The sequence below is a fragment of the Pongo abelii genome, chromosome X, assembly GCF_028885655.2.
Source record: "Pongo abelii isolate AG06213 chromosome X, NHGRI_mPonAbe1-v2.0_pri, whole genome shotgun sequence".
NCBI classification, from domain to species: domain Eukaryota; kingdom Metazoa; phylum Chordata; class Mammalia; order Primates; family Hominidae; genus Pongo; species Pongo abelii.
The window spans coordinates 76,959,280-76,978,691 of record NC_072008.2 but is presented as its reverse complement, the minus strand read 5'-3'; the positions used below and the strand labels follow the sequence as shown (position 1 = coordinate 76,978,691).

General features: G+C 44.3%; 1 protein-coding gene across 3 annotated transcripts in view; it reads right to left on the bottom strand.

Annotated features, from left to right (window-relative positions):
* Positions 1-11,951, bottom strand: part of PIN4 (peptidylprolyl cis/trans isomerase, NIMA-interacting 4) — a 37,453-nt gene extending 25,502 nt beyond the window's left edge. Inside the window, exons 1-2 of one of the 3 annotated variants that reach the window (XM_054544712.2) lie at positions 11,760-11,951; positions 7,054-7,127 (exon numbers count right to left, since the gene is read on the bottom strand). In XM_054544712.2, the coding sequence (XP_054400687.1) occupies positions 7,054-7,127; positions 11,760-11,877 (192 nt within the window). In that variant the 5' untranslated portion in view covers positions 11,878-11,951. The remainder of the gene's footprint in view (positions 1-7,053; positions 7,128-11,759) is intronic. The other 2 variants (XM_054544711.2, XM_002831800.6) reach the window with 2 other exon arrangements.
* Between the last annotated feature and the right edge of the window lie 7,461 nt (positions 11,952-19,412).

The window sequence follows — 19,412 nt, the reverse complement described above, 5'->3', positions numbered from 1 at the left end:
GGGAGGTTGCAGCCAGCCGAGATCACGGCAGTACAGTCCAGCTTCGGCAACAGAGGGAGACCGAAAAAAGAGGGAGAGGGAGACGGGAGAGGGGAGAGGGAGGGGGAGAGGGGAGAGGGAGGGGGAGAGGGGAGAGGGAGGGTGAGGGGGAGAGGGAGGGGGAGAGGGGAGGGGGAGGGGGAGGGGGAGAGGGAGGGGGAGAGGGAGGGGGAGAGGGAGGGGGAGAGGGAGAGCTAATTTTTTTTTTTTTTCAAGAGACAGCTTCTAGACTGCCTGCTTGCTTCTGCTTCCATACTCACAAAGTGATTGTCTGATACAATTCCTGGGAAAATGTACACTGCATTCATGGTCACAGATAGGGCATACCGTCCACCATTTTATAAATGAATAAACGAGTATTCTACTTTAGACAGTGCGACAAAGAGTTTTTCATTCCTGTGGGGTCTGCAAGTGTGACCAACCAACTGGCAACAGTGCAGCTGTGTCTTGGAGAGCCAAGCTACAGAAAGAGTTTTGGAGTGATGACTATGGAGGTGGCAGCTGAAGTGTGGAATTCATGAGGTTACCAGGAAGGAGATGAAAATGAGAAGAGGAGGAAAGAAAACTAAAGTAACCTTGGAGACTATCAATGTTCAAGCAACAAGTAAAGAACTCAAAAAGTGTAATAAAAAGGGGCCGGGCGCAGTGGCTCACACCTATAACCCCAGCATTTTGGGAGGCCAAGGTGGGAGGATCCCTTGAGGCTGGGAGTTTGAGACCAGTCTGGGCAACATAGCAAGACCCCCATCTCTACAAAAATTTTAAAAAAAATTAGCCGGGCATGGTGGTGCACATCTGTAGTCTTAGCTACTCAGGAGGCTGAGGCAGGAGGATCACTTGAGCCCAGGAATTGAAGGCTGCAGTGAGCTATGATCATGCCACTGCATGTCATGCACCCCGGCCTGTGTGACAGAGCAAGAACCTGTCTCTTAAAAAGAAAAAAGAAAAAGCATAATAAAAAGGAAAGGCCATATAGGTAGGAGAGAAGCGTGTGCTAATAAACCAAGGCAGGAGAGAGTTTCAAGGAGGAAATGGTCAACAAGAGTTAAGTGTTGCAGAGACATCAGGTAAGAAGTATAATAAATTGTGCAATGATGGAGCAATGATCTCAGAAAAAGGAGTTTCCGAAGCCAGAATGCAGCAGGCTGACTGAGGAAACAATGGCAAGTGGGAGGGTGATTCAAACAAACTAATTTTGTTTGAAAAGGAGAAAGGGCTCTGGCTAGAGGCAAAAAGTGGAAGACATGTAAATACGAAATTTACACTGGGCGAGGTGGCTCAGGCCTGTAATCCCAGCACTTTGGGAGGCAGAGGTGGGCGGATCACCTGAGGTGAGGAATTGGAGACCAGCCTGGCCAACATGGAGAAATCCCATCTCTACTAAAACTACAAACAATTAGCCGGGAGTGGTGGTGGATGCCTGTAATCTCAGCTACTCGGGAGGCTGAGGCAGGAGAATAGCTTGAAACTGGGAGGTGGAGGTTGCGGTGAGCCAAGATCGCACCACTGCACTCCAGCCTGGGCAACAAGAATGAGACTCCATCTCAGAAAAACAAAAACAAAAACAAAAAAACCCATGAATGTTAAAGGTCCCTGGGCATATTTTCAGAATGAAGGGAAAGACCTAGGAAAAAAAAAACCGGTTGAAGACAGAACAAAAAAGAGGGTAGAGATAAATGAAGGAGCAAGGTTTGGTATTCAGAACACGGTTTCAAAAATTAGCCTTAAAGGAAAAAAGGTGAGGAGGTAACTTTGTTGATAGGGGGCTGAAAGCCAATGAGTTCCTGACAATGGGTCTAGTTTCTACTTTCTTGTTAAAATACTAAAAACATTTAAAAGTTGATGAGTACTTATCTCATTAAATCCACACACTAACCCTGTGAGACTAGATGAGTGTTTCTTAACCCTGGCAGCATATTAGAATCACCTCCAGAGCTTCTAGAAAAGTTTTTTGTTTTTGTTTTTTGAGATGGACTCTCACTCTGTCGCCCAGGCTGGAGTGCAGTGGCGCAATCTCAGCTCACGGCAACCTCCGCCTCTCGGGTCCAAGCGATTCTCCTGCCTCAGGCTCCAGAGTAGCTGAGATTCCAGGCGCATGCCACCATGACCAACTAATTTTTGTATTTTCAGTAGAGACAAGGTGTCACCATGTTGGCCAGGCTGGTTTCGAACTCCTGACCTCAAGTGATACACCCACCTCGGGCTCCCAAAGTGCTAGGATTACAAGCATGAGCCACAGAGCCCAGCCCTTCTAAAAAAGTTATCAAAGTCCAGGCCCGCCTCCAAGAGATTCTGATGCAGTTGGTCTGGGGTGAGACCCTAGGCACTGGTATTTTTTTAGGCAAATCTGATGTACATCTAGGGTTGAGAACCATGGAATGAAGTTCTCTCTTGACTGATGGGAGTGAGGTGGTGGATGGCTACAGGTGGGTGGTAAAGGATTGCTGAGCAGCACTGAGGGCCTAGGTAAAGTCAGAGACCAAGTATTAGTAGTCCCAATCCCCAAGGCTGTGTGACTTTCCAGTAGGGCCCAGAAGTTCTGGGGAGTTTTTTTTTTTTTTTTTTTTTTTTGAGACGGAGTCTCGCTGTGTCGCCCAGGCTGGAGTGCAGTGGTGTGATCACGGCTCACTGCTACCTCTGTCTCCCAGGTTCAAGTGATTCTCCTGCCTTAGCCTCCTGAGTAGCTGGGATTATAGGCACCCGCCACCACACCCGGCTAATTTTTGTATTTTTAGTAGAGACGGGGTTTTACCATGTTGGCCAGGCTGATCTTGAACTCCTGACCTCAGGTGATCCGCACACCTTGGCCTCCCAAAGTGCCAGGAGTACAGGCGTGAGCCACCGGCGCCTGGCTGAATTTTTCTTTCTTAAGTAACTGTTTCAAATTTGAGTCAAGCTACTGAAATAAGTTAATCTATGAGCAAATATAATACTCATATTGGAATTATTAGTAAATATTTTATTTACATACTTATTAAAAATCAAGTATTAATATTTAAGTTGCCCCAAGGTAGACGTTTTCAAGGAAATCTATCTATTCTTTTCTTTTCCCTCCTTTCTTTTTTATTGATGCATAGTACATGTACAGTTTCAAGGTAATGCAATAATCTAATACATTCATATAATTGGTAAAGATCAAATCAGTATACTTGGAATATCCATCACCTTAAATATTTGTCTTTTCTTTATACTAGAACCACTCGAATTCTTCTCTTCTAACTATAGTTCTGATTTTAAGTGCATAGAAAGTAGACCATTGGATTGATCCTGAGTAGCAAGGAGGTGGCCAAAAGAAAAATTGGACCTCCTCAATCCAATGATCAAGCCCTTAGGCCTAATTTTGAGTGTGCAGGGGATAGGAAAACAAACATGAAGCCTAGGAGAAAGTGGGGAGATCAGGGTGGGCTCGAGGGCTTGGGGTCTGTGAGGAGAAGAACAGAGGAACAGGATTGGCGGAGGCAGGAAGGGAAGGGGAAGGAGGGAAGCTGTGGTCAGTGGATGGGTCTCAGAATCTGCACAGCTTATAGCGACAAAAGGGCAGGGTGTGGGCACAGGGGTGGGGTCTGAAGCAGAATGACAGAATGTGAAAGGAGCTGAACCCTAAAAGGCTGGAGGGTCCCAGGGTCCCTCACCGACTGGGGCCTTCAAAAAACACTTGAAACAACCCAGCTGTCCTTCAACAGGTGAATGGTTTGACATACTACAGCACTTCCACATCATGGGATACAGGTTGAATATCATTTATCCAAAATGCTTGGGACCAGAGTGTTTCGGATTTGGGAATATTTGCATTATACTTACCAGTTGAGCATCCCTAATCTGAAAATTCAAAATCTGAAATGCTATAATGAGCATTTACTTTGAGTGTCATGTCAGTGCTCAAAAAGTTTCAGATCTTACAGCATTTTGCATTTTGGATTTTTGGATTAGGGATACTCAACCGGTACTATTTAGCAATACAGAGGAATAAACTATTGATAAACAAAACCACTTGAATGAAATCTCCAGCGAATTATACTGGGTGAATAAAACCAATCCGAAAAGGTTACATACTGTATTATTCCATTCATATAACATTCTTGACATTATAAAGTTACACAAATGGAGAACAGATAAGTTGCTGCCATGGGTTAAGGGGGCAGAGGTGGGGCAGGAAGGAAGCGGGTATAGTTATAAAAGGCCAACAGGAGGGATCCTTGTAGTGGTAGGATTGTCTGTATCTTGACTACACCAATGTCAATATCCTGTTTGTGCTATTGTACTATAGTTTTGTTAGGTGTTACCATTGGGAGAAACAAAGGAATACGTATTATTTCTTTTCCTTTTTCTTTTTTTCTTTCTTAGAGACAAGGTCTCATTCTGTTGCCCAGGCTGGAGTGCAGTGGCGTGATCATGACTCACTGCCGCCTCAAACTCCTGGGCTCGAACAATCCTCCTACCTCAGCCTCCCAAGTAGCTGGGACTACAGGCACACATCACCATGCCCAGCTAGATGTATTATTTCTTACAACTGCATGTGAATCTATAATTATCTCAAAATAAAAGGCTTTATAAAAAAAAAATTTAACCCTAATCTACTTTCCTAGTGAATAACGTGCCACTCCTTTCCATATATCTCATGAGTGGCCACACTGAACTTATTTTTTTTCCAGAGAGGGTAAGACGCCTCTTTAAAGCCATATGCACCAGGTGTGGTGGCTCATACCCCTATAATCTTAACACTTTTGGAGGCTGAGGCAGGAGGATTGCTTGAGGCCAGGAGTTCAAGACCAGCCTGGGCAACATAGTGAGACTCCATCTCTACAAAGATAAAAACAACAAAACAAAGTTTTTTAAAAATTAGCTAAAGCCGCCAGGCACGGTGGCTCACGCCTGTAATCCCAGCACTTTGGGAGGCGAGACGGATGGATCACCTGAGGTCAGGAGTTCAAGACCAGCCTGGCCAACATGGTGAAACCCGATCTCTACTAAAAATACAAAAAACTAGCTGGGCGCGGTGGCGGGCACCTGTGATCCCAGCTACTTGGGAGGCTGAGGCAGGACAATCGCTTGAACCTGGGAGGCGGAGGTTGCAGTGAGCCGAGATCGTGCCATTGCACTCCAGCCTGGACAACAAGAGTGAAACTCCGTCTCAAAAAAAAAAAAAAAGTAGCTAAAGCCATATGCAGTGCAACAGGCTCTTAGGTTAGATGCTTGTGAAAGCGTATTAGGTGAAAACTGCATATAGCCAAAATTACCCTAGAATATCCCTTTATGAAGATGTCATATGGGAGACCAGCATGTCAGCTCTCATTTAAGCCCAGACATAGCCAGACACACTCTACTCCGTTTGTAACATGAAGTAACTGGGTTTTATTTAGGGGCTATGTTTTATGAAAACTTATCTTTGGATACCAGGACCTCACTTCACATGACTGGATGCTCATACAAGAATTCAGGGCAACTATAGAAAAGCAGGTGCATGTCTCTCATCTCTCTCTCTCTCTCTGTGGGGCATAGGTTCATTGAATAGAAGAGTGGGCAGAACAGTCCACACCATTCACATGATCTCTCTTTTTTAGGCTGCACATGTATGGCTGAATTTATATGATGCAGTTCCACTGCTATGCTTATCATACAGCAATGAAATATATATCTTTACCTAACTGCTCCCAAGTAGCCTGTGATAACAAGGACCATCTCTTACTTTTTATTTATTTATTTTTTTGAGACAGGGTCTCGCTCTGTTGCATAGGATGAGTGCAGTGGCACAATCATGGCTCACTGTAGCCTTAAATTCTCGGGCTCAAGCGATCCTCCCACCTCAGCCTCCTGAGTAGCTAGGGCCACAGGTGTGCACCACCACGTCTGGCTAATTTTTTATTTTTATTTTTTTAGTGACAGGGTCTTGCTATATTGCCCAGGCTGGTCTCAAACTCCTGGGCTCAAGTGATCCTCGTGCCTTGGCCTCCCAAAGTGCTGGGATTACAGGAATGAACCATTGTGCCTGGCCCATCTCTTACTTTTTTATTAAATAAATAAATAATTAAAAATCCCCAGAGCCTAATACATTGCTTGGCACAGGGCAGATGTCACTAAGTCCTTACTGAATGAATGAATCAAAGTACAGGCTCCCATATCCTGACTAAAACATAGAAATTGCCTTGTTACATAGCACTTACTAGTTTGCAGATTAAATTTTCTCCCAGCAGATACTCCTCTGGGACTAGGTTAAGTATTTCAAGTAATTATTTGCTGATTTTCTCCTGCCCCCATTTTTATGGTCAAGACCCTGGTTTGTAGCTCACCAGTGGGGAAGCTTTCTAAAGAGACCTGCACCCTTGCCTGTTTATTCAGCAGAGGCCTTTTAACACTTATCTAATCTCTTGGTTTCATAAAATATTATTTTGTCCTGAGAAATAACTCAATTACTGGGAAGATCTAACTTAATGCATTTTAAGGAACAATACTAAAAAAGTATGAAGAAATTCTGGGTATCTGAGAAAGTATATGAGAAAATATTTAAAGGGAATTACTTTTCATAAGCAAGTATGAGAAAATATTTAAAGGGAATTACTTTTCATAAGCAAGACTGGTCTATATTTTCCATTTTTTTAAAATTTATTTTTATTTATTTATTTTTTGAGATGGAATCTTACTCTGTTGCCCAGGCTGGAGTGCAGTGGCGCAATCTCAGCTCACTGCAACCTCAGCCTCCCGGTTGAAGCGATTCTTGATTCCCGTGCCTCAACCTCCCAAGTAGCTAGGATTACAGGTGTACACCACCACACCAGGCAAATTTTTGTATTTTTAGTAGAGACAGGGTTTCACCATTTTGGCCAGGCTGATCTGCCTGCCTTGGCCTCCCAAAGTGCTGGGATTACAGGTGCGCCCAGCTACAATTTTGTGTTATTTTGATTTTACACCAGTGTTAAGCTAGCCTGTTAGAATGAGTTAAGCATTCTGTCTTTTATGCGTACTAACACATAAATGGAATTTATATTTAACATGGAAAAAAAGGAACCAGTAACTCACCTTTACTGCATTGCCACCACCTTTGGGACCCTGAGCCTTCTTGTCAGCACTGTCACTCCCAGATGCTGCTCCCCCTTTAGAGAAGAGAAGAGATGACAGGTACTCATTTAAACTGCACCTCTATGTTTACAGAAAGGTCCAACACACAACGGGAGTGGATATTTCCATCATAACGCCACACTTCAAAAGGGAACTCGGCCAGACACTTTACAACAACGGTATCCAATCTTTCGGCTTCCCTGGGCCACAATGGAATAATTATCTTGGGCCACACAAAATACGCTAACGCTAATGATAGTTGACAAGCTAAAAAAAAAAATCACAAAAAAAATCTCATGTTTTAAGAAAGTTTCCGAATTTGTGTTGGGCTGCGTTCAAAGCCGTCCTGGGCCGTACGCAGCCCGTGGGCCATGGGTTGGACAAGCTTGCTTTACAACATCAAGCTAAATTAATCTGACCCATCTTTCTTCAAACAGGAAATCTGTGCCCTATATAAACCCTTCACAGAAAATGGATACACAAATGAGTGTGCTAATAGGTGAATGAAAGCTCCGGAAGCCTGGCCCAGATTCTCTGCATCCAATTTAACACCCTGCCTTCTGAGGGCAGACTCCTAAGTTCTTGTAAGAGTTCTATCATATACCGCAACTGTGTATTCAAGCATCACAATTCCAGTAAGTAAAATCTCCAAGAATATATTTTTTAAAAAGATCAAATTTCCCACTACCCATTTTTGGCTAAAGAATACATTCATGTCCAAATTTCTAGAGTCTACTACATTGCCTATTGATGTCTTCCTAGAACCATTAGCAGCATCTTACATTTTACTAGTATGTCATTTTGCTACTATGGTAACTTCTGTGTCAATGGCAGCCTACGTACTGCTAGAGGCTGACGTTCCTAAGAATTACAGTTGAATTAAGGGTTCAGTTCAATAAACATTTCCTATACAACTACTGAGTTCCAGGCACTGGGAGTACAAAGATGAACAAGCCATGTACTTTCCTTCAGAAAACTCATATTCTAGTGAGGAAGACAGATCATTTCAGGAGAATGCAGGAGATGCAGAGATGGTTATGGACAGGGGGCTGTGGAAGCACAGAGGGACACTGGAGCCAGCCAGGGAAGGTTTCCTGGATGAGTAGGAGCTGGTTAGCCAAAGAAAGGATGAGGAGACACTCCAGAATGGGGGAAACGACATGGTATGTGTAAGAAATTGTATGGATGAAGCCAAATCTGAGGTGGGAGTGCACTCAGATGAGCCTGCCTGAGGGAGGTAGCTGAGGGTCAGGGCATTGAGGCCTTTTGGCCCCATTAAGGAGCTTGGGATTTATCCTAGACGTAATAGGGAGCCATCGAAAAGTTTTTTTTTTTTTTTTTTTGAGACGGAGTCTCGCTCTGTCTGTTGCCCAGGCTGGAGTGCAGTGGCGCGGTCTCAGCTCACTGCAAGCTCCGCCTCCCGGGTTCACGCCATTCTCCTGCCTCAGCCTCCCGAGTAGCTGGGACTACAGGCGGCCGCCACCACACCCCGCTAATTTTTTTGGTATTTTTAGTAGAGACAGGGTTTCACCGTGTCAGTCAGGATGGTCTCGATCTCCTGACCTCATGATCCACCAGCCTCGGCCTCCCAAAGTGCTGGGATTACAGGCGTGAGCCACCGCGCCTGGCCACCATTGAAAAGTTTTAAGCAGGAGTCTCCATCTTGCTTGTCTTAGTATCTCCAAGCCTAGCACAATGCCTGGCACACAAAAGGTGTTTTAATAAATGTTTGATTAAACTGAAAACCCCAAATACGGACTACCAAAACCCTAAAAAAATGTTACTGCCAAAGGAGTGTTATTAAATCAAACTCCTAACTGGGTTTGCTATAGATCCACTCTTGAATGATGATGCCTTCCAGTTATCCCATCCTCTTCCCTGCTGGATGCTGTCATCTTCTGACTGCCACCTCACTGCCTTTGATTTCCTGACAACTCTGGCATCAGCTTTGGGCTTCCTCTCCACCCTCACTCCTGCCATTACCTTGAGTGACCTCACCATCTATCTTGGGGAATCTCACAGTTCTAGGTCTCTTTCCCGAATGTCATGCTCTCTACTCCAAGCTACCTGCCCCGGGGGCACACGATGGAACTGTGCCACTCAGAACTAGTTCAGTCTCTGGCTATAACCTCCTGTCCTTCCAGCTTCCTCATGTCTCATTCCCACACTACTGGCTCTTTAACTTCACAGAACCTCTCCCTCGACCCCACTCCCTTTGTCCTGCTACATTGACCTAGACCACCAGACCTCTTTTTCCCTTCCCACTCTGGACCCCATGTTCATTCATCTGAACTGCATTCCCACTGGCCCTTGTAATTCCCTTGTGTTGCTATCCTCCTATCATAACTGCCTAACAAAACCTCAACCATGGCTTAAGGCTGCACCTAGCTCTTTTCAATCCTATATTGTGCCAGTTGCATGGTACTAGGTAAATCAGACTGTGAAGATTATGTAGTCTACAAATTCATGGGCTTTGATCTTAGTCAGGCTCCTAGCCCTGAGCGCACTTCTTTTGTGTTTCATTCCCTCTCCCGTTAGGATATTCCAGACCTTTACCACTCTCCTCAAGATGCCTACTGAGTCCCTGCCCCTCCATCTCCTTTCCTATGACCTCAAGCATAAGGTGTCCCTACTCCCCCTAGGTCCTGGATTCCATTTTCTCCTAAATCTCACTCTTCTGTACCTTTACCTCTTTTACTTTACTGGATCCTTCAGCTTCACTCCCAAGTTTTCCCCATTCCAAAGAAGCAAAGAAAATAAAACTTTCTCTTAATCCTCTGTCCTTCTCTATCTACCATCCCATTTCCATGCTTTTCAATTAAAACTTTCCAAGAAGTCCAAATTACCACTTTCCAGTCAGTTCTCTAGTCACTGCAATCTGGCTTCTGTTTCACTGAAATCACTTTTACCGAAGGCCACCTCTAATTTCCAAATCTGCTGTGCTTGATAGACTATACCCTCTCTCTTTAAAACATTCTGGTCTCTCCAGCCTCTGGCCACCATTCTGCACTCCCTCTATCTGTCTGCCTCTTTCTCTGCCTGTCCTAGGATCACATCCTCTGCTCTCTGCTCTTTTCATCCTATAAACTCTCCATGGATAATTGCATACACTCTAATGGGCTCAACTACCATCTATAAGTTAATGACTCCTAAAACTTACATGTACAGTCTAGACCTCTCCTTCAAACTTCAGACTCAAATATCCAACCACTTCCTGACTATATCTCCACTGAGATGTCCCACAGACACCTCAAAGCCAATCTATCTGAAAGTGAATTCATCAATCTCATCCCTGCTCCTCATGTATCCTTGATGTTACCCTGCAGGACCAGCAACAGGTTAGAAATCCAATCCAGAAAACAGAATGATCGTTGATCCTCCCTCACCATCCCTCCCCAACCCAATAAATCACCTAGTCTTGACTATTTCACATCCTAATATTTACAGAATCTTTTTTCTCAGTTCCCACAGCCACTCCCTTAGGTCAGTCCACCATCATCTCTCACCAAGACTACCACAACAATCTCCTTACAGGTCTTTCTGATACTTAACCGTCCTTCTTAGCAGCATATATAGCACTCTCCATGATCTGGTCTTTGTTTCTGTTTTCATTCTCACCACTTGCCATTCTGCCTTGAGTTTTTGCTCCAGCAACACTACACTGCACACATCATGCTGTTTCTCACCTCAGTGCTTTTGCTGCTGGACCCCAAGTAAGGAATGCTTTAACTTACCCTCAATGCCCATCTTGACCTCTGCCTAATTCATCTCCAGGAAGTCTTCCGTTCCCTGTTCCCCAGCTAAATGAAGCACTTCCCTCAATTTCTATTATATCCCATACACATCCCTCAACACTACATTTAGTACAGTGCTTTATGATCACTAAGCCTTTATCTTCCTCACTATTTCGGGAGCTTCTTAAGGCCAAAATCTTTTTTTTTTTTTTTTTTTTTTTGAGACAGAGGCTTGCTCTGTCGCCCAGGCTGGAGTGCAGTGGCGTGATCTCAGTTCATTGCAACCTCTGCCTCCCGGGTTCAAGCGATTCTCCTGCCTCAGCCTCCCGAGTAGCTGGGATTACAGGCGCACACCACCACGCCTGGCGAATTTTTGTATTTTTAGTAGAGACGGGGTTTCGCCATGTTGGCCAGGCTGGTCTCGAACTCCTGATCTCGTGATCCACCCTCCCTCGGCCTCCCAAAGTGCTGGGATTATAGGCGTGAGCCACCGCGCCCAGCCCTCTGTCTTATTTTTATATCCTCAGCGCTTAGCACTGTGCCTGACACATTTCTGTTCAATGAATGAATGATTTCTTCACCGATGGTGGGCATGTCATTCTGTAAGCATTAAAGTGAACTTTAAGGACCATAATCAATGTGTACTTCTTATTGCTGGCTTTTGATAAGACCCAATTTTAGAGCTCTAATAACCCCTTGAAATAGCAGCCCTAAGTCATCGCCTCCGAGGAACTATCCCCACCAGATTCCATTACCCACCAGGACGGTCCCTGAACCGTCGCCCAATGTATTCCTACAGATGTAATCGATGGCAGCACTGTGGGGCCACTGGCTACCTGCTGCGTCCGTCCCGGACTCCACAGATGGACTGTCTGTTCCCCCCCTTCGCTCCTCACCCGCCCCCATTCTCCTTGATCGCTCTGGCCGCTCTACCTTTCCCCGCTTTTCCAGAACCACTTTTTCCTTTGGGCGGCATCTCGGAAGCTTGTTGCTGAACTCTGAACTGCTCCAGTTGCCGTACAAGCCCCTTTAGAACCCCTTCCATGGGCATGTCCTAAACAAATGCCTGAAAGCCGTATCTCAATTGACCGTTCCTATTGCGGCTCCGGAAGCAGGCACAGCTTGGGGCAGACCCCGTCCTTTGACTCTTGGACCAATGGGGCTGAAGATGTCTGACCAATAAGACGCTTGGGCCGAAACAAAGGCAGAGGGGCGGAGACAAAGGCCGGATTAGGGCGGGAAGTCCCGCCTCTGCGCTTTTTGTGACTTCTTTCACGCATCCTAATTTGCACCAGATCCCCCACTCCCCACACTCTACCCCCGAAACTCCCCCATTCCCCCCAACCCGGCTTTTTTCACGCGTACGCAGTAGGAGCCGCGGGGGCGCTCTGCAGTCCCTCGGCGCCAGCTCTGGCCAATCCCGCGGGGCCGCCAGACAAAGGGAAGCAAGAGAACTGTGGTGGCGGCCAACTTCTGCTGTCTCCTCCTACACACGGGGCTGCCCTCCCTGGCAGTTTTTCGTTTGTTAATTTTATTCTGCAGTTGTAGCTAATTGGGTTCAAAAGGTAGTTTTTTAAAAAGTCTGTCACCTTTTTGCCTCTTGCAGAGCTCAGTCATGGAGAAACATTGGAAGCAGTCTAAGTGCTCCTCAGTCGGGTACTGCTTAAATAATGTTTTAGCCACACAAGAAGATATTATACAACATTCAAAATAACGATTGTAAGGCTGTGTGTACAGATGGGGGAAATGTTTTTAAGATCAAGATAAAGAATATGATTCCTTGTAAAAGAAGTATATGTAATGTATGTTATATGAATATAAAGGAGAGGAAAGCTATACAGCAAGATGTGGCCAGTGGTGCTAGTGCATACAGGTCATCGTGTTTGTTTCTGTGTATTTTCCAAAATTTCCATAATGGTGCAGCATAATGTAGTAAAAGCATGGATTCTGGAGCCAGATTGCCCAGTTTCAAATCCCTGCTCCACATCTGTCTACTAGCTCCATGACCTTGAGGAAGTTACTTCACCTCTCTTTGGCTCAGTTTCATCATCTGTGAAATGGAGTCGATGATAATAGTACCTACTATTATCCTATCAGATGTTGAGAATAAAACAAGTTCATATCTGTAAAGCACATAAAATGATGGCTTGCTCATATTAATAGTGTTTGCCTAAGATAAATGATTTTTGAATTTGTGCCCACACACTTTTTCTCCCCTTACAATCCCTCCCACCATCAATAATTTGTATATGATATGTCAGGGCGTTTCCTCCACTCCGTGAGACAGCTGTCCTAGCTTGCCACTACCAGCCAGAATATAGAGGTCTTCCAGCTCAGTTTAGTTTTTGGATGCAGCCTTGCTGGACCTGGAGATGCTTCATGCTCATACCAGGGAATCAGGTATTTCTGAGATTGTGCTCATGCCCTACTCAAGACATAACATGGAGCCCTCTTATGTTTGGCTGCTGTAAATTCTGGACACATTTCGGGCACTCCTTGTTTCGGATTGGGAGTGATCAACTGCGGAGGACACATCTAGTGGTGAGGGGATCATTGCTCTGCCACTTCTGAGGTGGGTCCTGCCCCTGTACTAATTCTCCAAGTTCGGCTGCGAGATGGAGGGATGGGGGAGTCGGGATTGGGTGTTGACGATGACAGTGTAGCCTTGTGTTCATCAGGTTATCTATGGCCAAGAGGCCCAAGGGGAACCTTTACTTTTGATTTTTCATTGGGAAGAGCCTTTCCTGTGACCACTGGCTATGGCAGTTGTGAAGTAGGAATGAAGCAAACTAGAGTTCCGATCCCAATGAACAGCCAATGTTTGTCAATGGCTGATGTGCCTAGCAAATGCTTAGTGCCTGGAACACTGTGAGAGCTCTGTGCATTGCAGCAGATAATAACAGCAACAATGATAATAAGCAAGCCTGTGTCCATGGCTGAATTTTTCAAGCAAGACTGAAGGCCAACAGCTCCAAGGGGAAAAGAATGGGCATAGGCCTGCTGGAGGTTTCAAGGTCAAAAGCACTTTAAGACAGATCTCAACTATGCAGTATGGATTACAAAAAGATGGGGCAGGTATTATGATACAATTTTAAGTATTCTGAAATGTGAGTTTAACTTTCATTTTCTTCAGTTTATATTATATTCTATCACTTGACACTTATTTTTTATTCAAGAGAAAAAGACAATAAACGTAATTTGAAAAGCAAATCATAGAAAAGCCAGCTTCTATTCAGGGTTAAGTCTGCACCAGTCTATGGAGGCAGACTGTGGATGAGTCTGTGGAGCAGAGTGACAAATTAACTGAAGAGAGAGGGCAGGGGGAGAAAAGAGGAGAAAAATTCAGCCTTGAAACCATGGTAACATCTGCTGGAGTGTGCACTGCGACTCAGCCAGCAATGGCTGCCAGTTGTATTTTCTGCTAATTACCTCGTCAGGTTCGTTCTTTTATGCATTACTTGAGGAAAATCAGGAAGAGAAGCTGGCAGCCCTCTTCCCAGGACAGAGGTTCACAGACCTTGGCCCAGACTCACACACTGCCCCACCTGACCTGCTCCACAGCCAAAGAACTACAGTTTTTTCCTATTTGAGATCCCAGCAGAGCTTATTCTGCAGGGGAAAGCTTGAAGCAACAAAACACAGAGATCTAGCTGATCCCATTCATAGATGGTCATTGCATAGGGAGCTCTAGGCCCCAGACTCTGGGAACAAGGGCAGGAAAAGGTCATGTTTGGAAAATGAAGACAGGAAAAAAAATCAGTACATAGTGGATGAAATCAGCCATCTATAAAAATAACTACTCATCGTGGCAAATGGACATAGGTATTAATATTAAATATATTGCTGATATGACTGATGTGTCTCCATGAGTCCAGTCCGTGGCCAAATAATTTTCTTTTTTTAATATTATACTTTAAGTTCTAGGGTACATGCACACAACATGCAGGTTTGCTACATAGGTATACATGTGCCATGTTGGTTTGCTGCACCCATCAACTCGCCATTTACATTAGGTATTTCTCCTAATGCTATCCCTCCCCCAGCCCCCCACCCCACGACAGGCCCCAGTGTGTGATGTTCCCCACCCTGTGTCCAAGTGATCTCATTGTTCAGTTCCCACCTATGAGTGAGAACATGCGGTGTTTGGTTTTCTGTCCTTGTGATAGTTTGCTCAGAATGATGGTTTCCAGCTTCATCCATGTCCCTGCAAAGGACATGAACTCATCCTTTTTCATGGCTGCATAGTATTCCATGGTGTATATGTGCCACATTTTCTTAATCCAGTCTATCATTGATGGACATTTGGGTTGGTTCCAAGTCTTTGCTATTGTGAATAGTGCCTCAATAAACATACGTGTGCATGTGTCTTTATAGTAGCATGATTTATAATCCTTTGGGTATATACCAGTAATGGGATTGCTGGGTCAAATGGTATTTCTAGTTCTAGATCCTTGAGGGATCACCACACTGTCTTCCACAATGGTCAAACCAATTTACACTCCCACCAACAGTGTAAAAGCCTTCCTATTTCTCCACATTCTCTCCAGCATCTGTTGTTTCCTGACTTTTTAATGATTGCCATTCTAACTGGCATGAGATGATATCTCATTGTGGTTTTGATTTGCATTTCTCTGATGACCAGTGATGATGAGCATTTTTTCATGTGTCTGTGGGCTGCATAGATGTCTTCTTTTGAGAAGTGTTTGTTCATACCATTTGCCCACTTTTTGATGGGGTTGTTTTTTTTCCTTGTAAATTCGTTTTGAGTTCTTTGTAGATTCTAGATATTAGCCCTTTGTCAGATGGGTAGATCGCAAAGACTTTCTCCCATTCTGTAGGCTGCCTGTTCATTCTGGTGGTAGTTTCTTTTGCCGTGCAGAAGCTCTTTAGTTTAACTAGATCCCATTTGTCTATTTTGGCTTTTGTTGCCTTTGCTTTTGGTGTTTTAGTCATGAAGTCCTTGCCCATGCCTATGGCCTGAATGGTATTGCCTAGGTTTTCTTCTAGGGTTTTTATGGTTTTATGTCTAACATTTAAGTCTTTAATCCATCTTGAATTAATTTTTATATAAGGTGTAAGGAAGGGATCCAGTTTCAGCTTTCTACATATTAGGCTAGCCAGTTTTCCCAGCACCATTTATTAAATAGGGAATCCTTTCCCCATTTCTTGTTTTTGTCAGGTTTGTCAAAGATCAGATGGTTGTAGATGTGTGATATTATTTCTGAGGCCTCTGTCCTGTTCCATTGGTCTATATATCTGTTTTGGTACCAGTATCATGCTGTTTTGGTTCCTGTAGCCTTGTAGTACAGTTTGAAGTCAGGTAGCACGATGAGTGGCCAAAGAATTTTCTAACCCACTTCATACTAGGTAATGAAGCTTTAAGTGACTGGTTTTTCAAAAAGGACTTCAGAGAAGAAGGCTCCATCTGTGTTTGTCCAGCATTATCTAAGCAAAAGAACTACAGTTTCTGGAAGACCTTACTATACCAGTATCTCATGAGGTAGATTTTGTTTTTTAGAGGCAGTGTTCACTTAAGACAGTGGAAAACAACCAACACAAATTGCACACATACTATAAGCCAGGAGCTTTCCCTTCGTGATCTCTTTTAGGGTTCACAACTGCCTTATTTGGAAAATATTACTATTGCCATCTTTTTTTTTTTTTTTTTTTTTTTTTTTTTTTTTGGGGACAGAGTTTCGGCCTGTCACCCAGGATGAAGTGCAGTGGCACGATCTCGGCTCACTGCAACCTCCGCCTCCTAGATTCAAGCAATTCTCCTGCCTCCGCCTCCTGAGTAGCTGGGACTACAGGTGCCTGCTACGATGCCTGGCTAATTTTTGTAGTTTTAGTAGAGACGAGGTTTCACCATGTTGACCAGGCTGGTCTCAAACTCCTGACCTCAAGTGATCTGCCTGCCTCGGCCTCCCAAAGTTCTAGTATTACAGGTGTGACCCACCCCACCCAGCTCTATTACCACCTTAAAGCTGAAGAAACAGGGTCAGAGAAGTTAAGAAATGTGCCCCAAGTTTCACAGCTATCTAGGGTCTGTGGCAAGGTTGGGCAACGAACTCGTCTGTCTGACTTTCAAGTTGGTACCCTCTCCATGATGCCATGCTGCTCCAGGCTTTGACATCCCCTAAATGAAATCTAAGAACATCCAGTTCTCTTTTTTTCTGAGAGCACGTTCACCAAATCAGCTCTCCAGGGACCTTGAGGCATTTGGGGACACTCTGTGCAAGAGGCCCCAAGGTCAAGTTATACCCCCAACATGGGACATAAATAAGCCTTTGGCTTACGCATCAGTGTGTTATTATGAGTAACCTGGAATGTGCTCTCCTCTGCCTGCTGTGCTGGACCTTCCAGGCTGCAGAAGCACAGAGGCAAGGAGAAGAAACATAGTATGGGTGGGGCACAGTGGGCAGGGTACTGTAGACAAGGAAGAGGGGAGCTGCTGGGGAAGAGGTCTTCTGCATCCTCAGCCTTGGGCACTGGTCTCCATGTTCAGTGGATTCTGCCTCCTAAACAACACTTCTCCCTGCCCCCCATAATTTTATGGTGAACAGTGAACATTTTGCTAGATTTGCTTTATCACATATTCACCCATCAATTTTTCTTATTTTTGTTGCATTTCAAAGCAAGTTACGGACATCAGCACACTCCATCCCTAAACACTTCAGTTGTCATAATGTTAACTAGGAGTCACTAATTATCTCTGGCTTGTCCCCTGCCCTCCCCACCACTGCCATAGCCTTCTGCATATTCTCTAGACCATCGGAACAGCCTCCACATTGATCCCTCTGCTGCCAGTTTCACCTTCTCTTCAAACTACCTTCTGCGGCATCTCAGAGGGACCTCTTAGAAACACAGAACTGATACTGTGACTCTCCCAGTTAAGACCCTTCAGTGACTCCCCATTGTCTGATAGGACACTGTCTCACTTTTTAACCTGGAGGCCCAGGGCCCATTATACTGACATCTGCAGCCTCATTTCTCGCTAGTCTCCACTTGGCGCAACCATATAAAGTTACTATTTACAGGCCCTATCTTAAGACTCCATGCTGATCTCTCTCCCTGGAATGCTTTCCCTTATTTTTGATCTGGCTAATTCTTATTTACCTTTCAAGACTGAGCTCAGGTGATACCTCCTTCCTGGAAGCCTTCCCTGACTCTCTTCTTTTTCCCAGTCTGGGCTAGACACTCCTCTGTGCTCCCAAAGTACCCTATGCTTATCCCCAACGATGTATAATTTCTATTATTTTAAATTTGTAAAGTTTTGTTTTATGGCCCATAACATAATGTGGTCTGTCTTGGTAAATGCGTCACGTGTACTTGAGAAGAATAGGTACTCTGCCGTTGTTGAGTGGAAGGTTTTATACATGTTAGTTGGATCCTTTTGGCTGATGGTGCTGTTGAATTATTTCATATCCTTCGTAAATTTAGTTTTGTTGTTGTTTTTAATTTATTCATTTGGCCTTTTTGCCTTTTTAAAAATTATTATTTTTATTATTATTATTTTGAGACAGTCTCGCTCTGTTGCCCAGGCTGAAGTGCAATGGCGTGATCTTGGCTCACTGCAACCTCCGCCTCCCAAGTTCAAGTGATTCTCCTGCCTTAACCTCCCCAGTAGCTGGGACTACAAGTGCGAACCACCACGCCTGGCTAATTTTTTGTATTTTTAGTAGACACGGGGTTTCGCCATGCTGCCTAGGCTAATCTCGAACTCCTGAGCTCAGGCAGTCCACCCGACTGGCCTCTCAAAGTGCTAGGATTACAGGTATGAGCCAATGAGCCTGGCCTAAAAAATTATTATTATTATTATTGTTAATTAATTAATTTATTTTTTGAGACAGAGTCTGGCTCTGTTGCCCAGGCTGGAGTGCAGTGGTGCCATCTTGGCTCACTGCAAGCTCCCCTTCCCAGGTTCACGTCATTCTCTTGCCTCAGCCTCCCGGGTAGCTGGGACTACAGGCACCCGCCACCACGCCTGGCTAATTTTTTTCTGTTTTTTTTTTTGTTTGTTTGTTTGTTTGTTTTTGTATTTTTTAGTAGAGACGGGGTTTCACCGTGTTAGCCAGGATGGTCTCGATCTCCTGACCTTGTGATCTGCCCACCTCGGCCTCCCAAGTGCTGGAATTACAGGTGTGAGCCACCACACCCGGCCTAAAAAATTATTTTTAATTGATACGTAGTAATTCCACATATTATGGGGTACAGTGTGAAATTTCTATACTTGCATACTATGTATAATGATCAAATCAGGTAATTAGCATATCTGTCCCCTCAAACATTTATCATTTCTTTGTGTTGAGAATGTTCAAAATCTGCTCTTGTAGCTATTTGAGAATACGCAATAAATTGTTGTTTATTGTTGTCACTCTATAATGCTATAGAACACTAGAACTTATTCTTCCTATCTAGCTGTACTTCAGTGTCTGTTAACCAAACTCTGCCTTGCTAAATTTCTATTTATTTCATTATTTGGTAACAGAGGAGTATTAAAATCCCAAAATGTAATTGTAGATTTGCCTATTTCTCCTTTCAGCGCTATCAGTTTTTACTTCAGATAATTGGAAGCTGTATTATTAA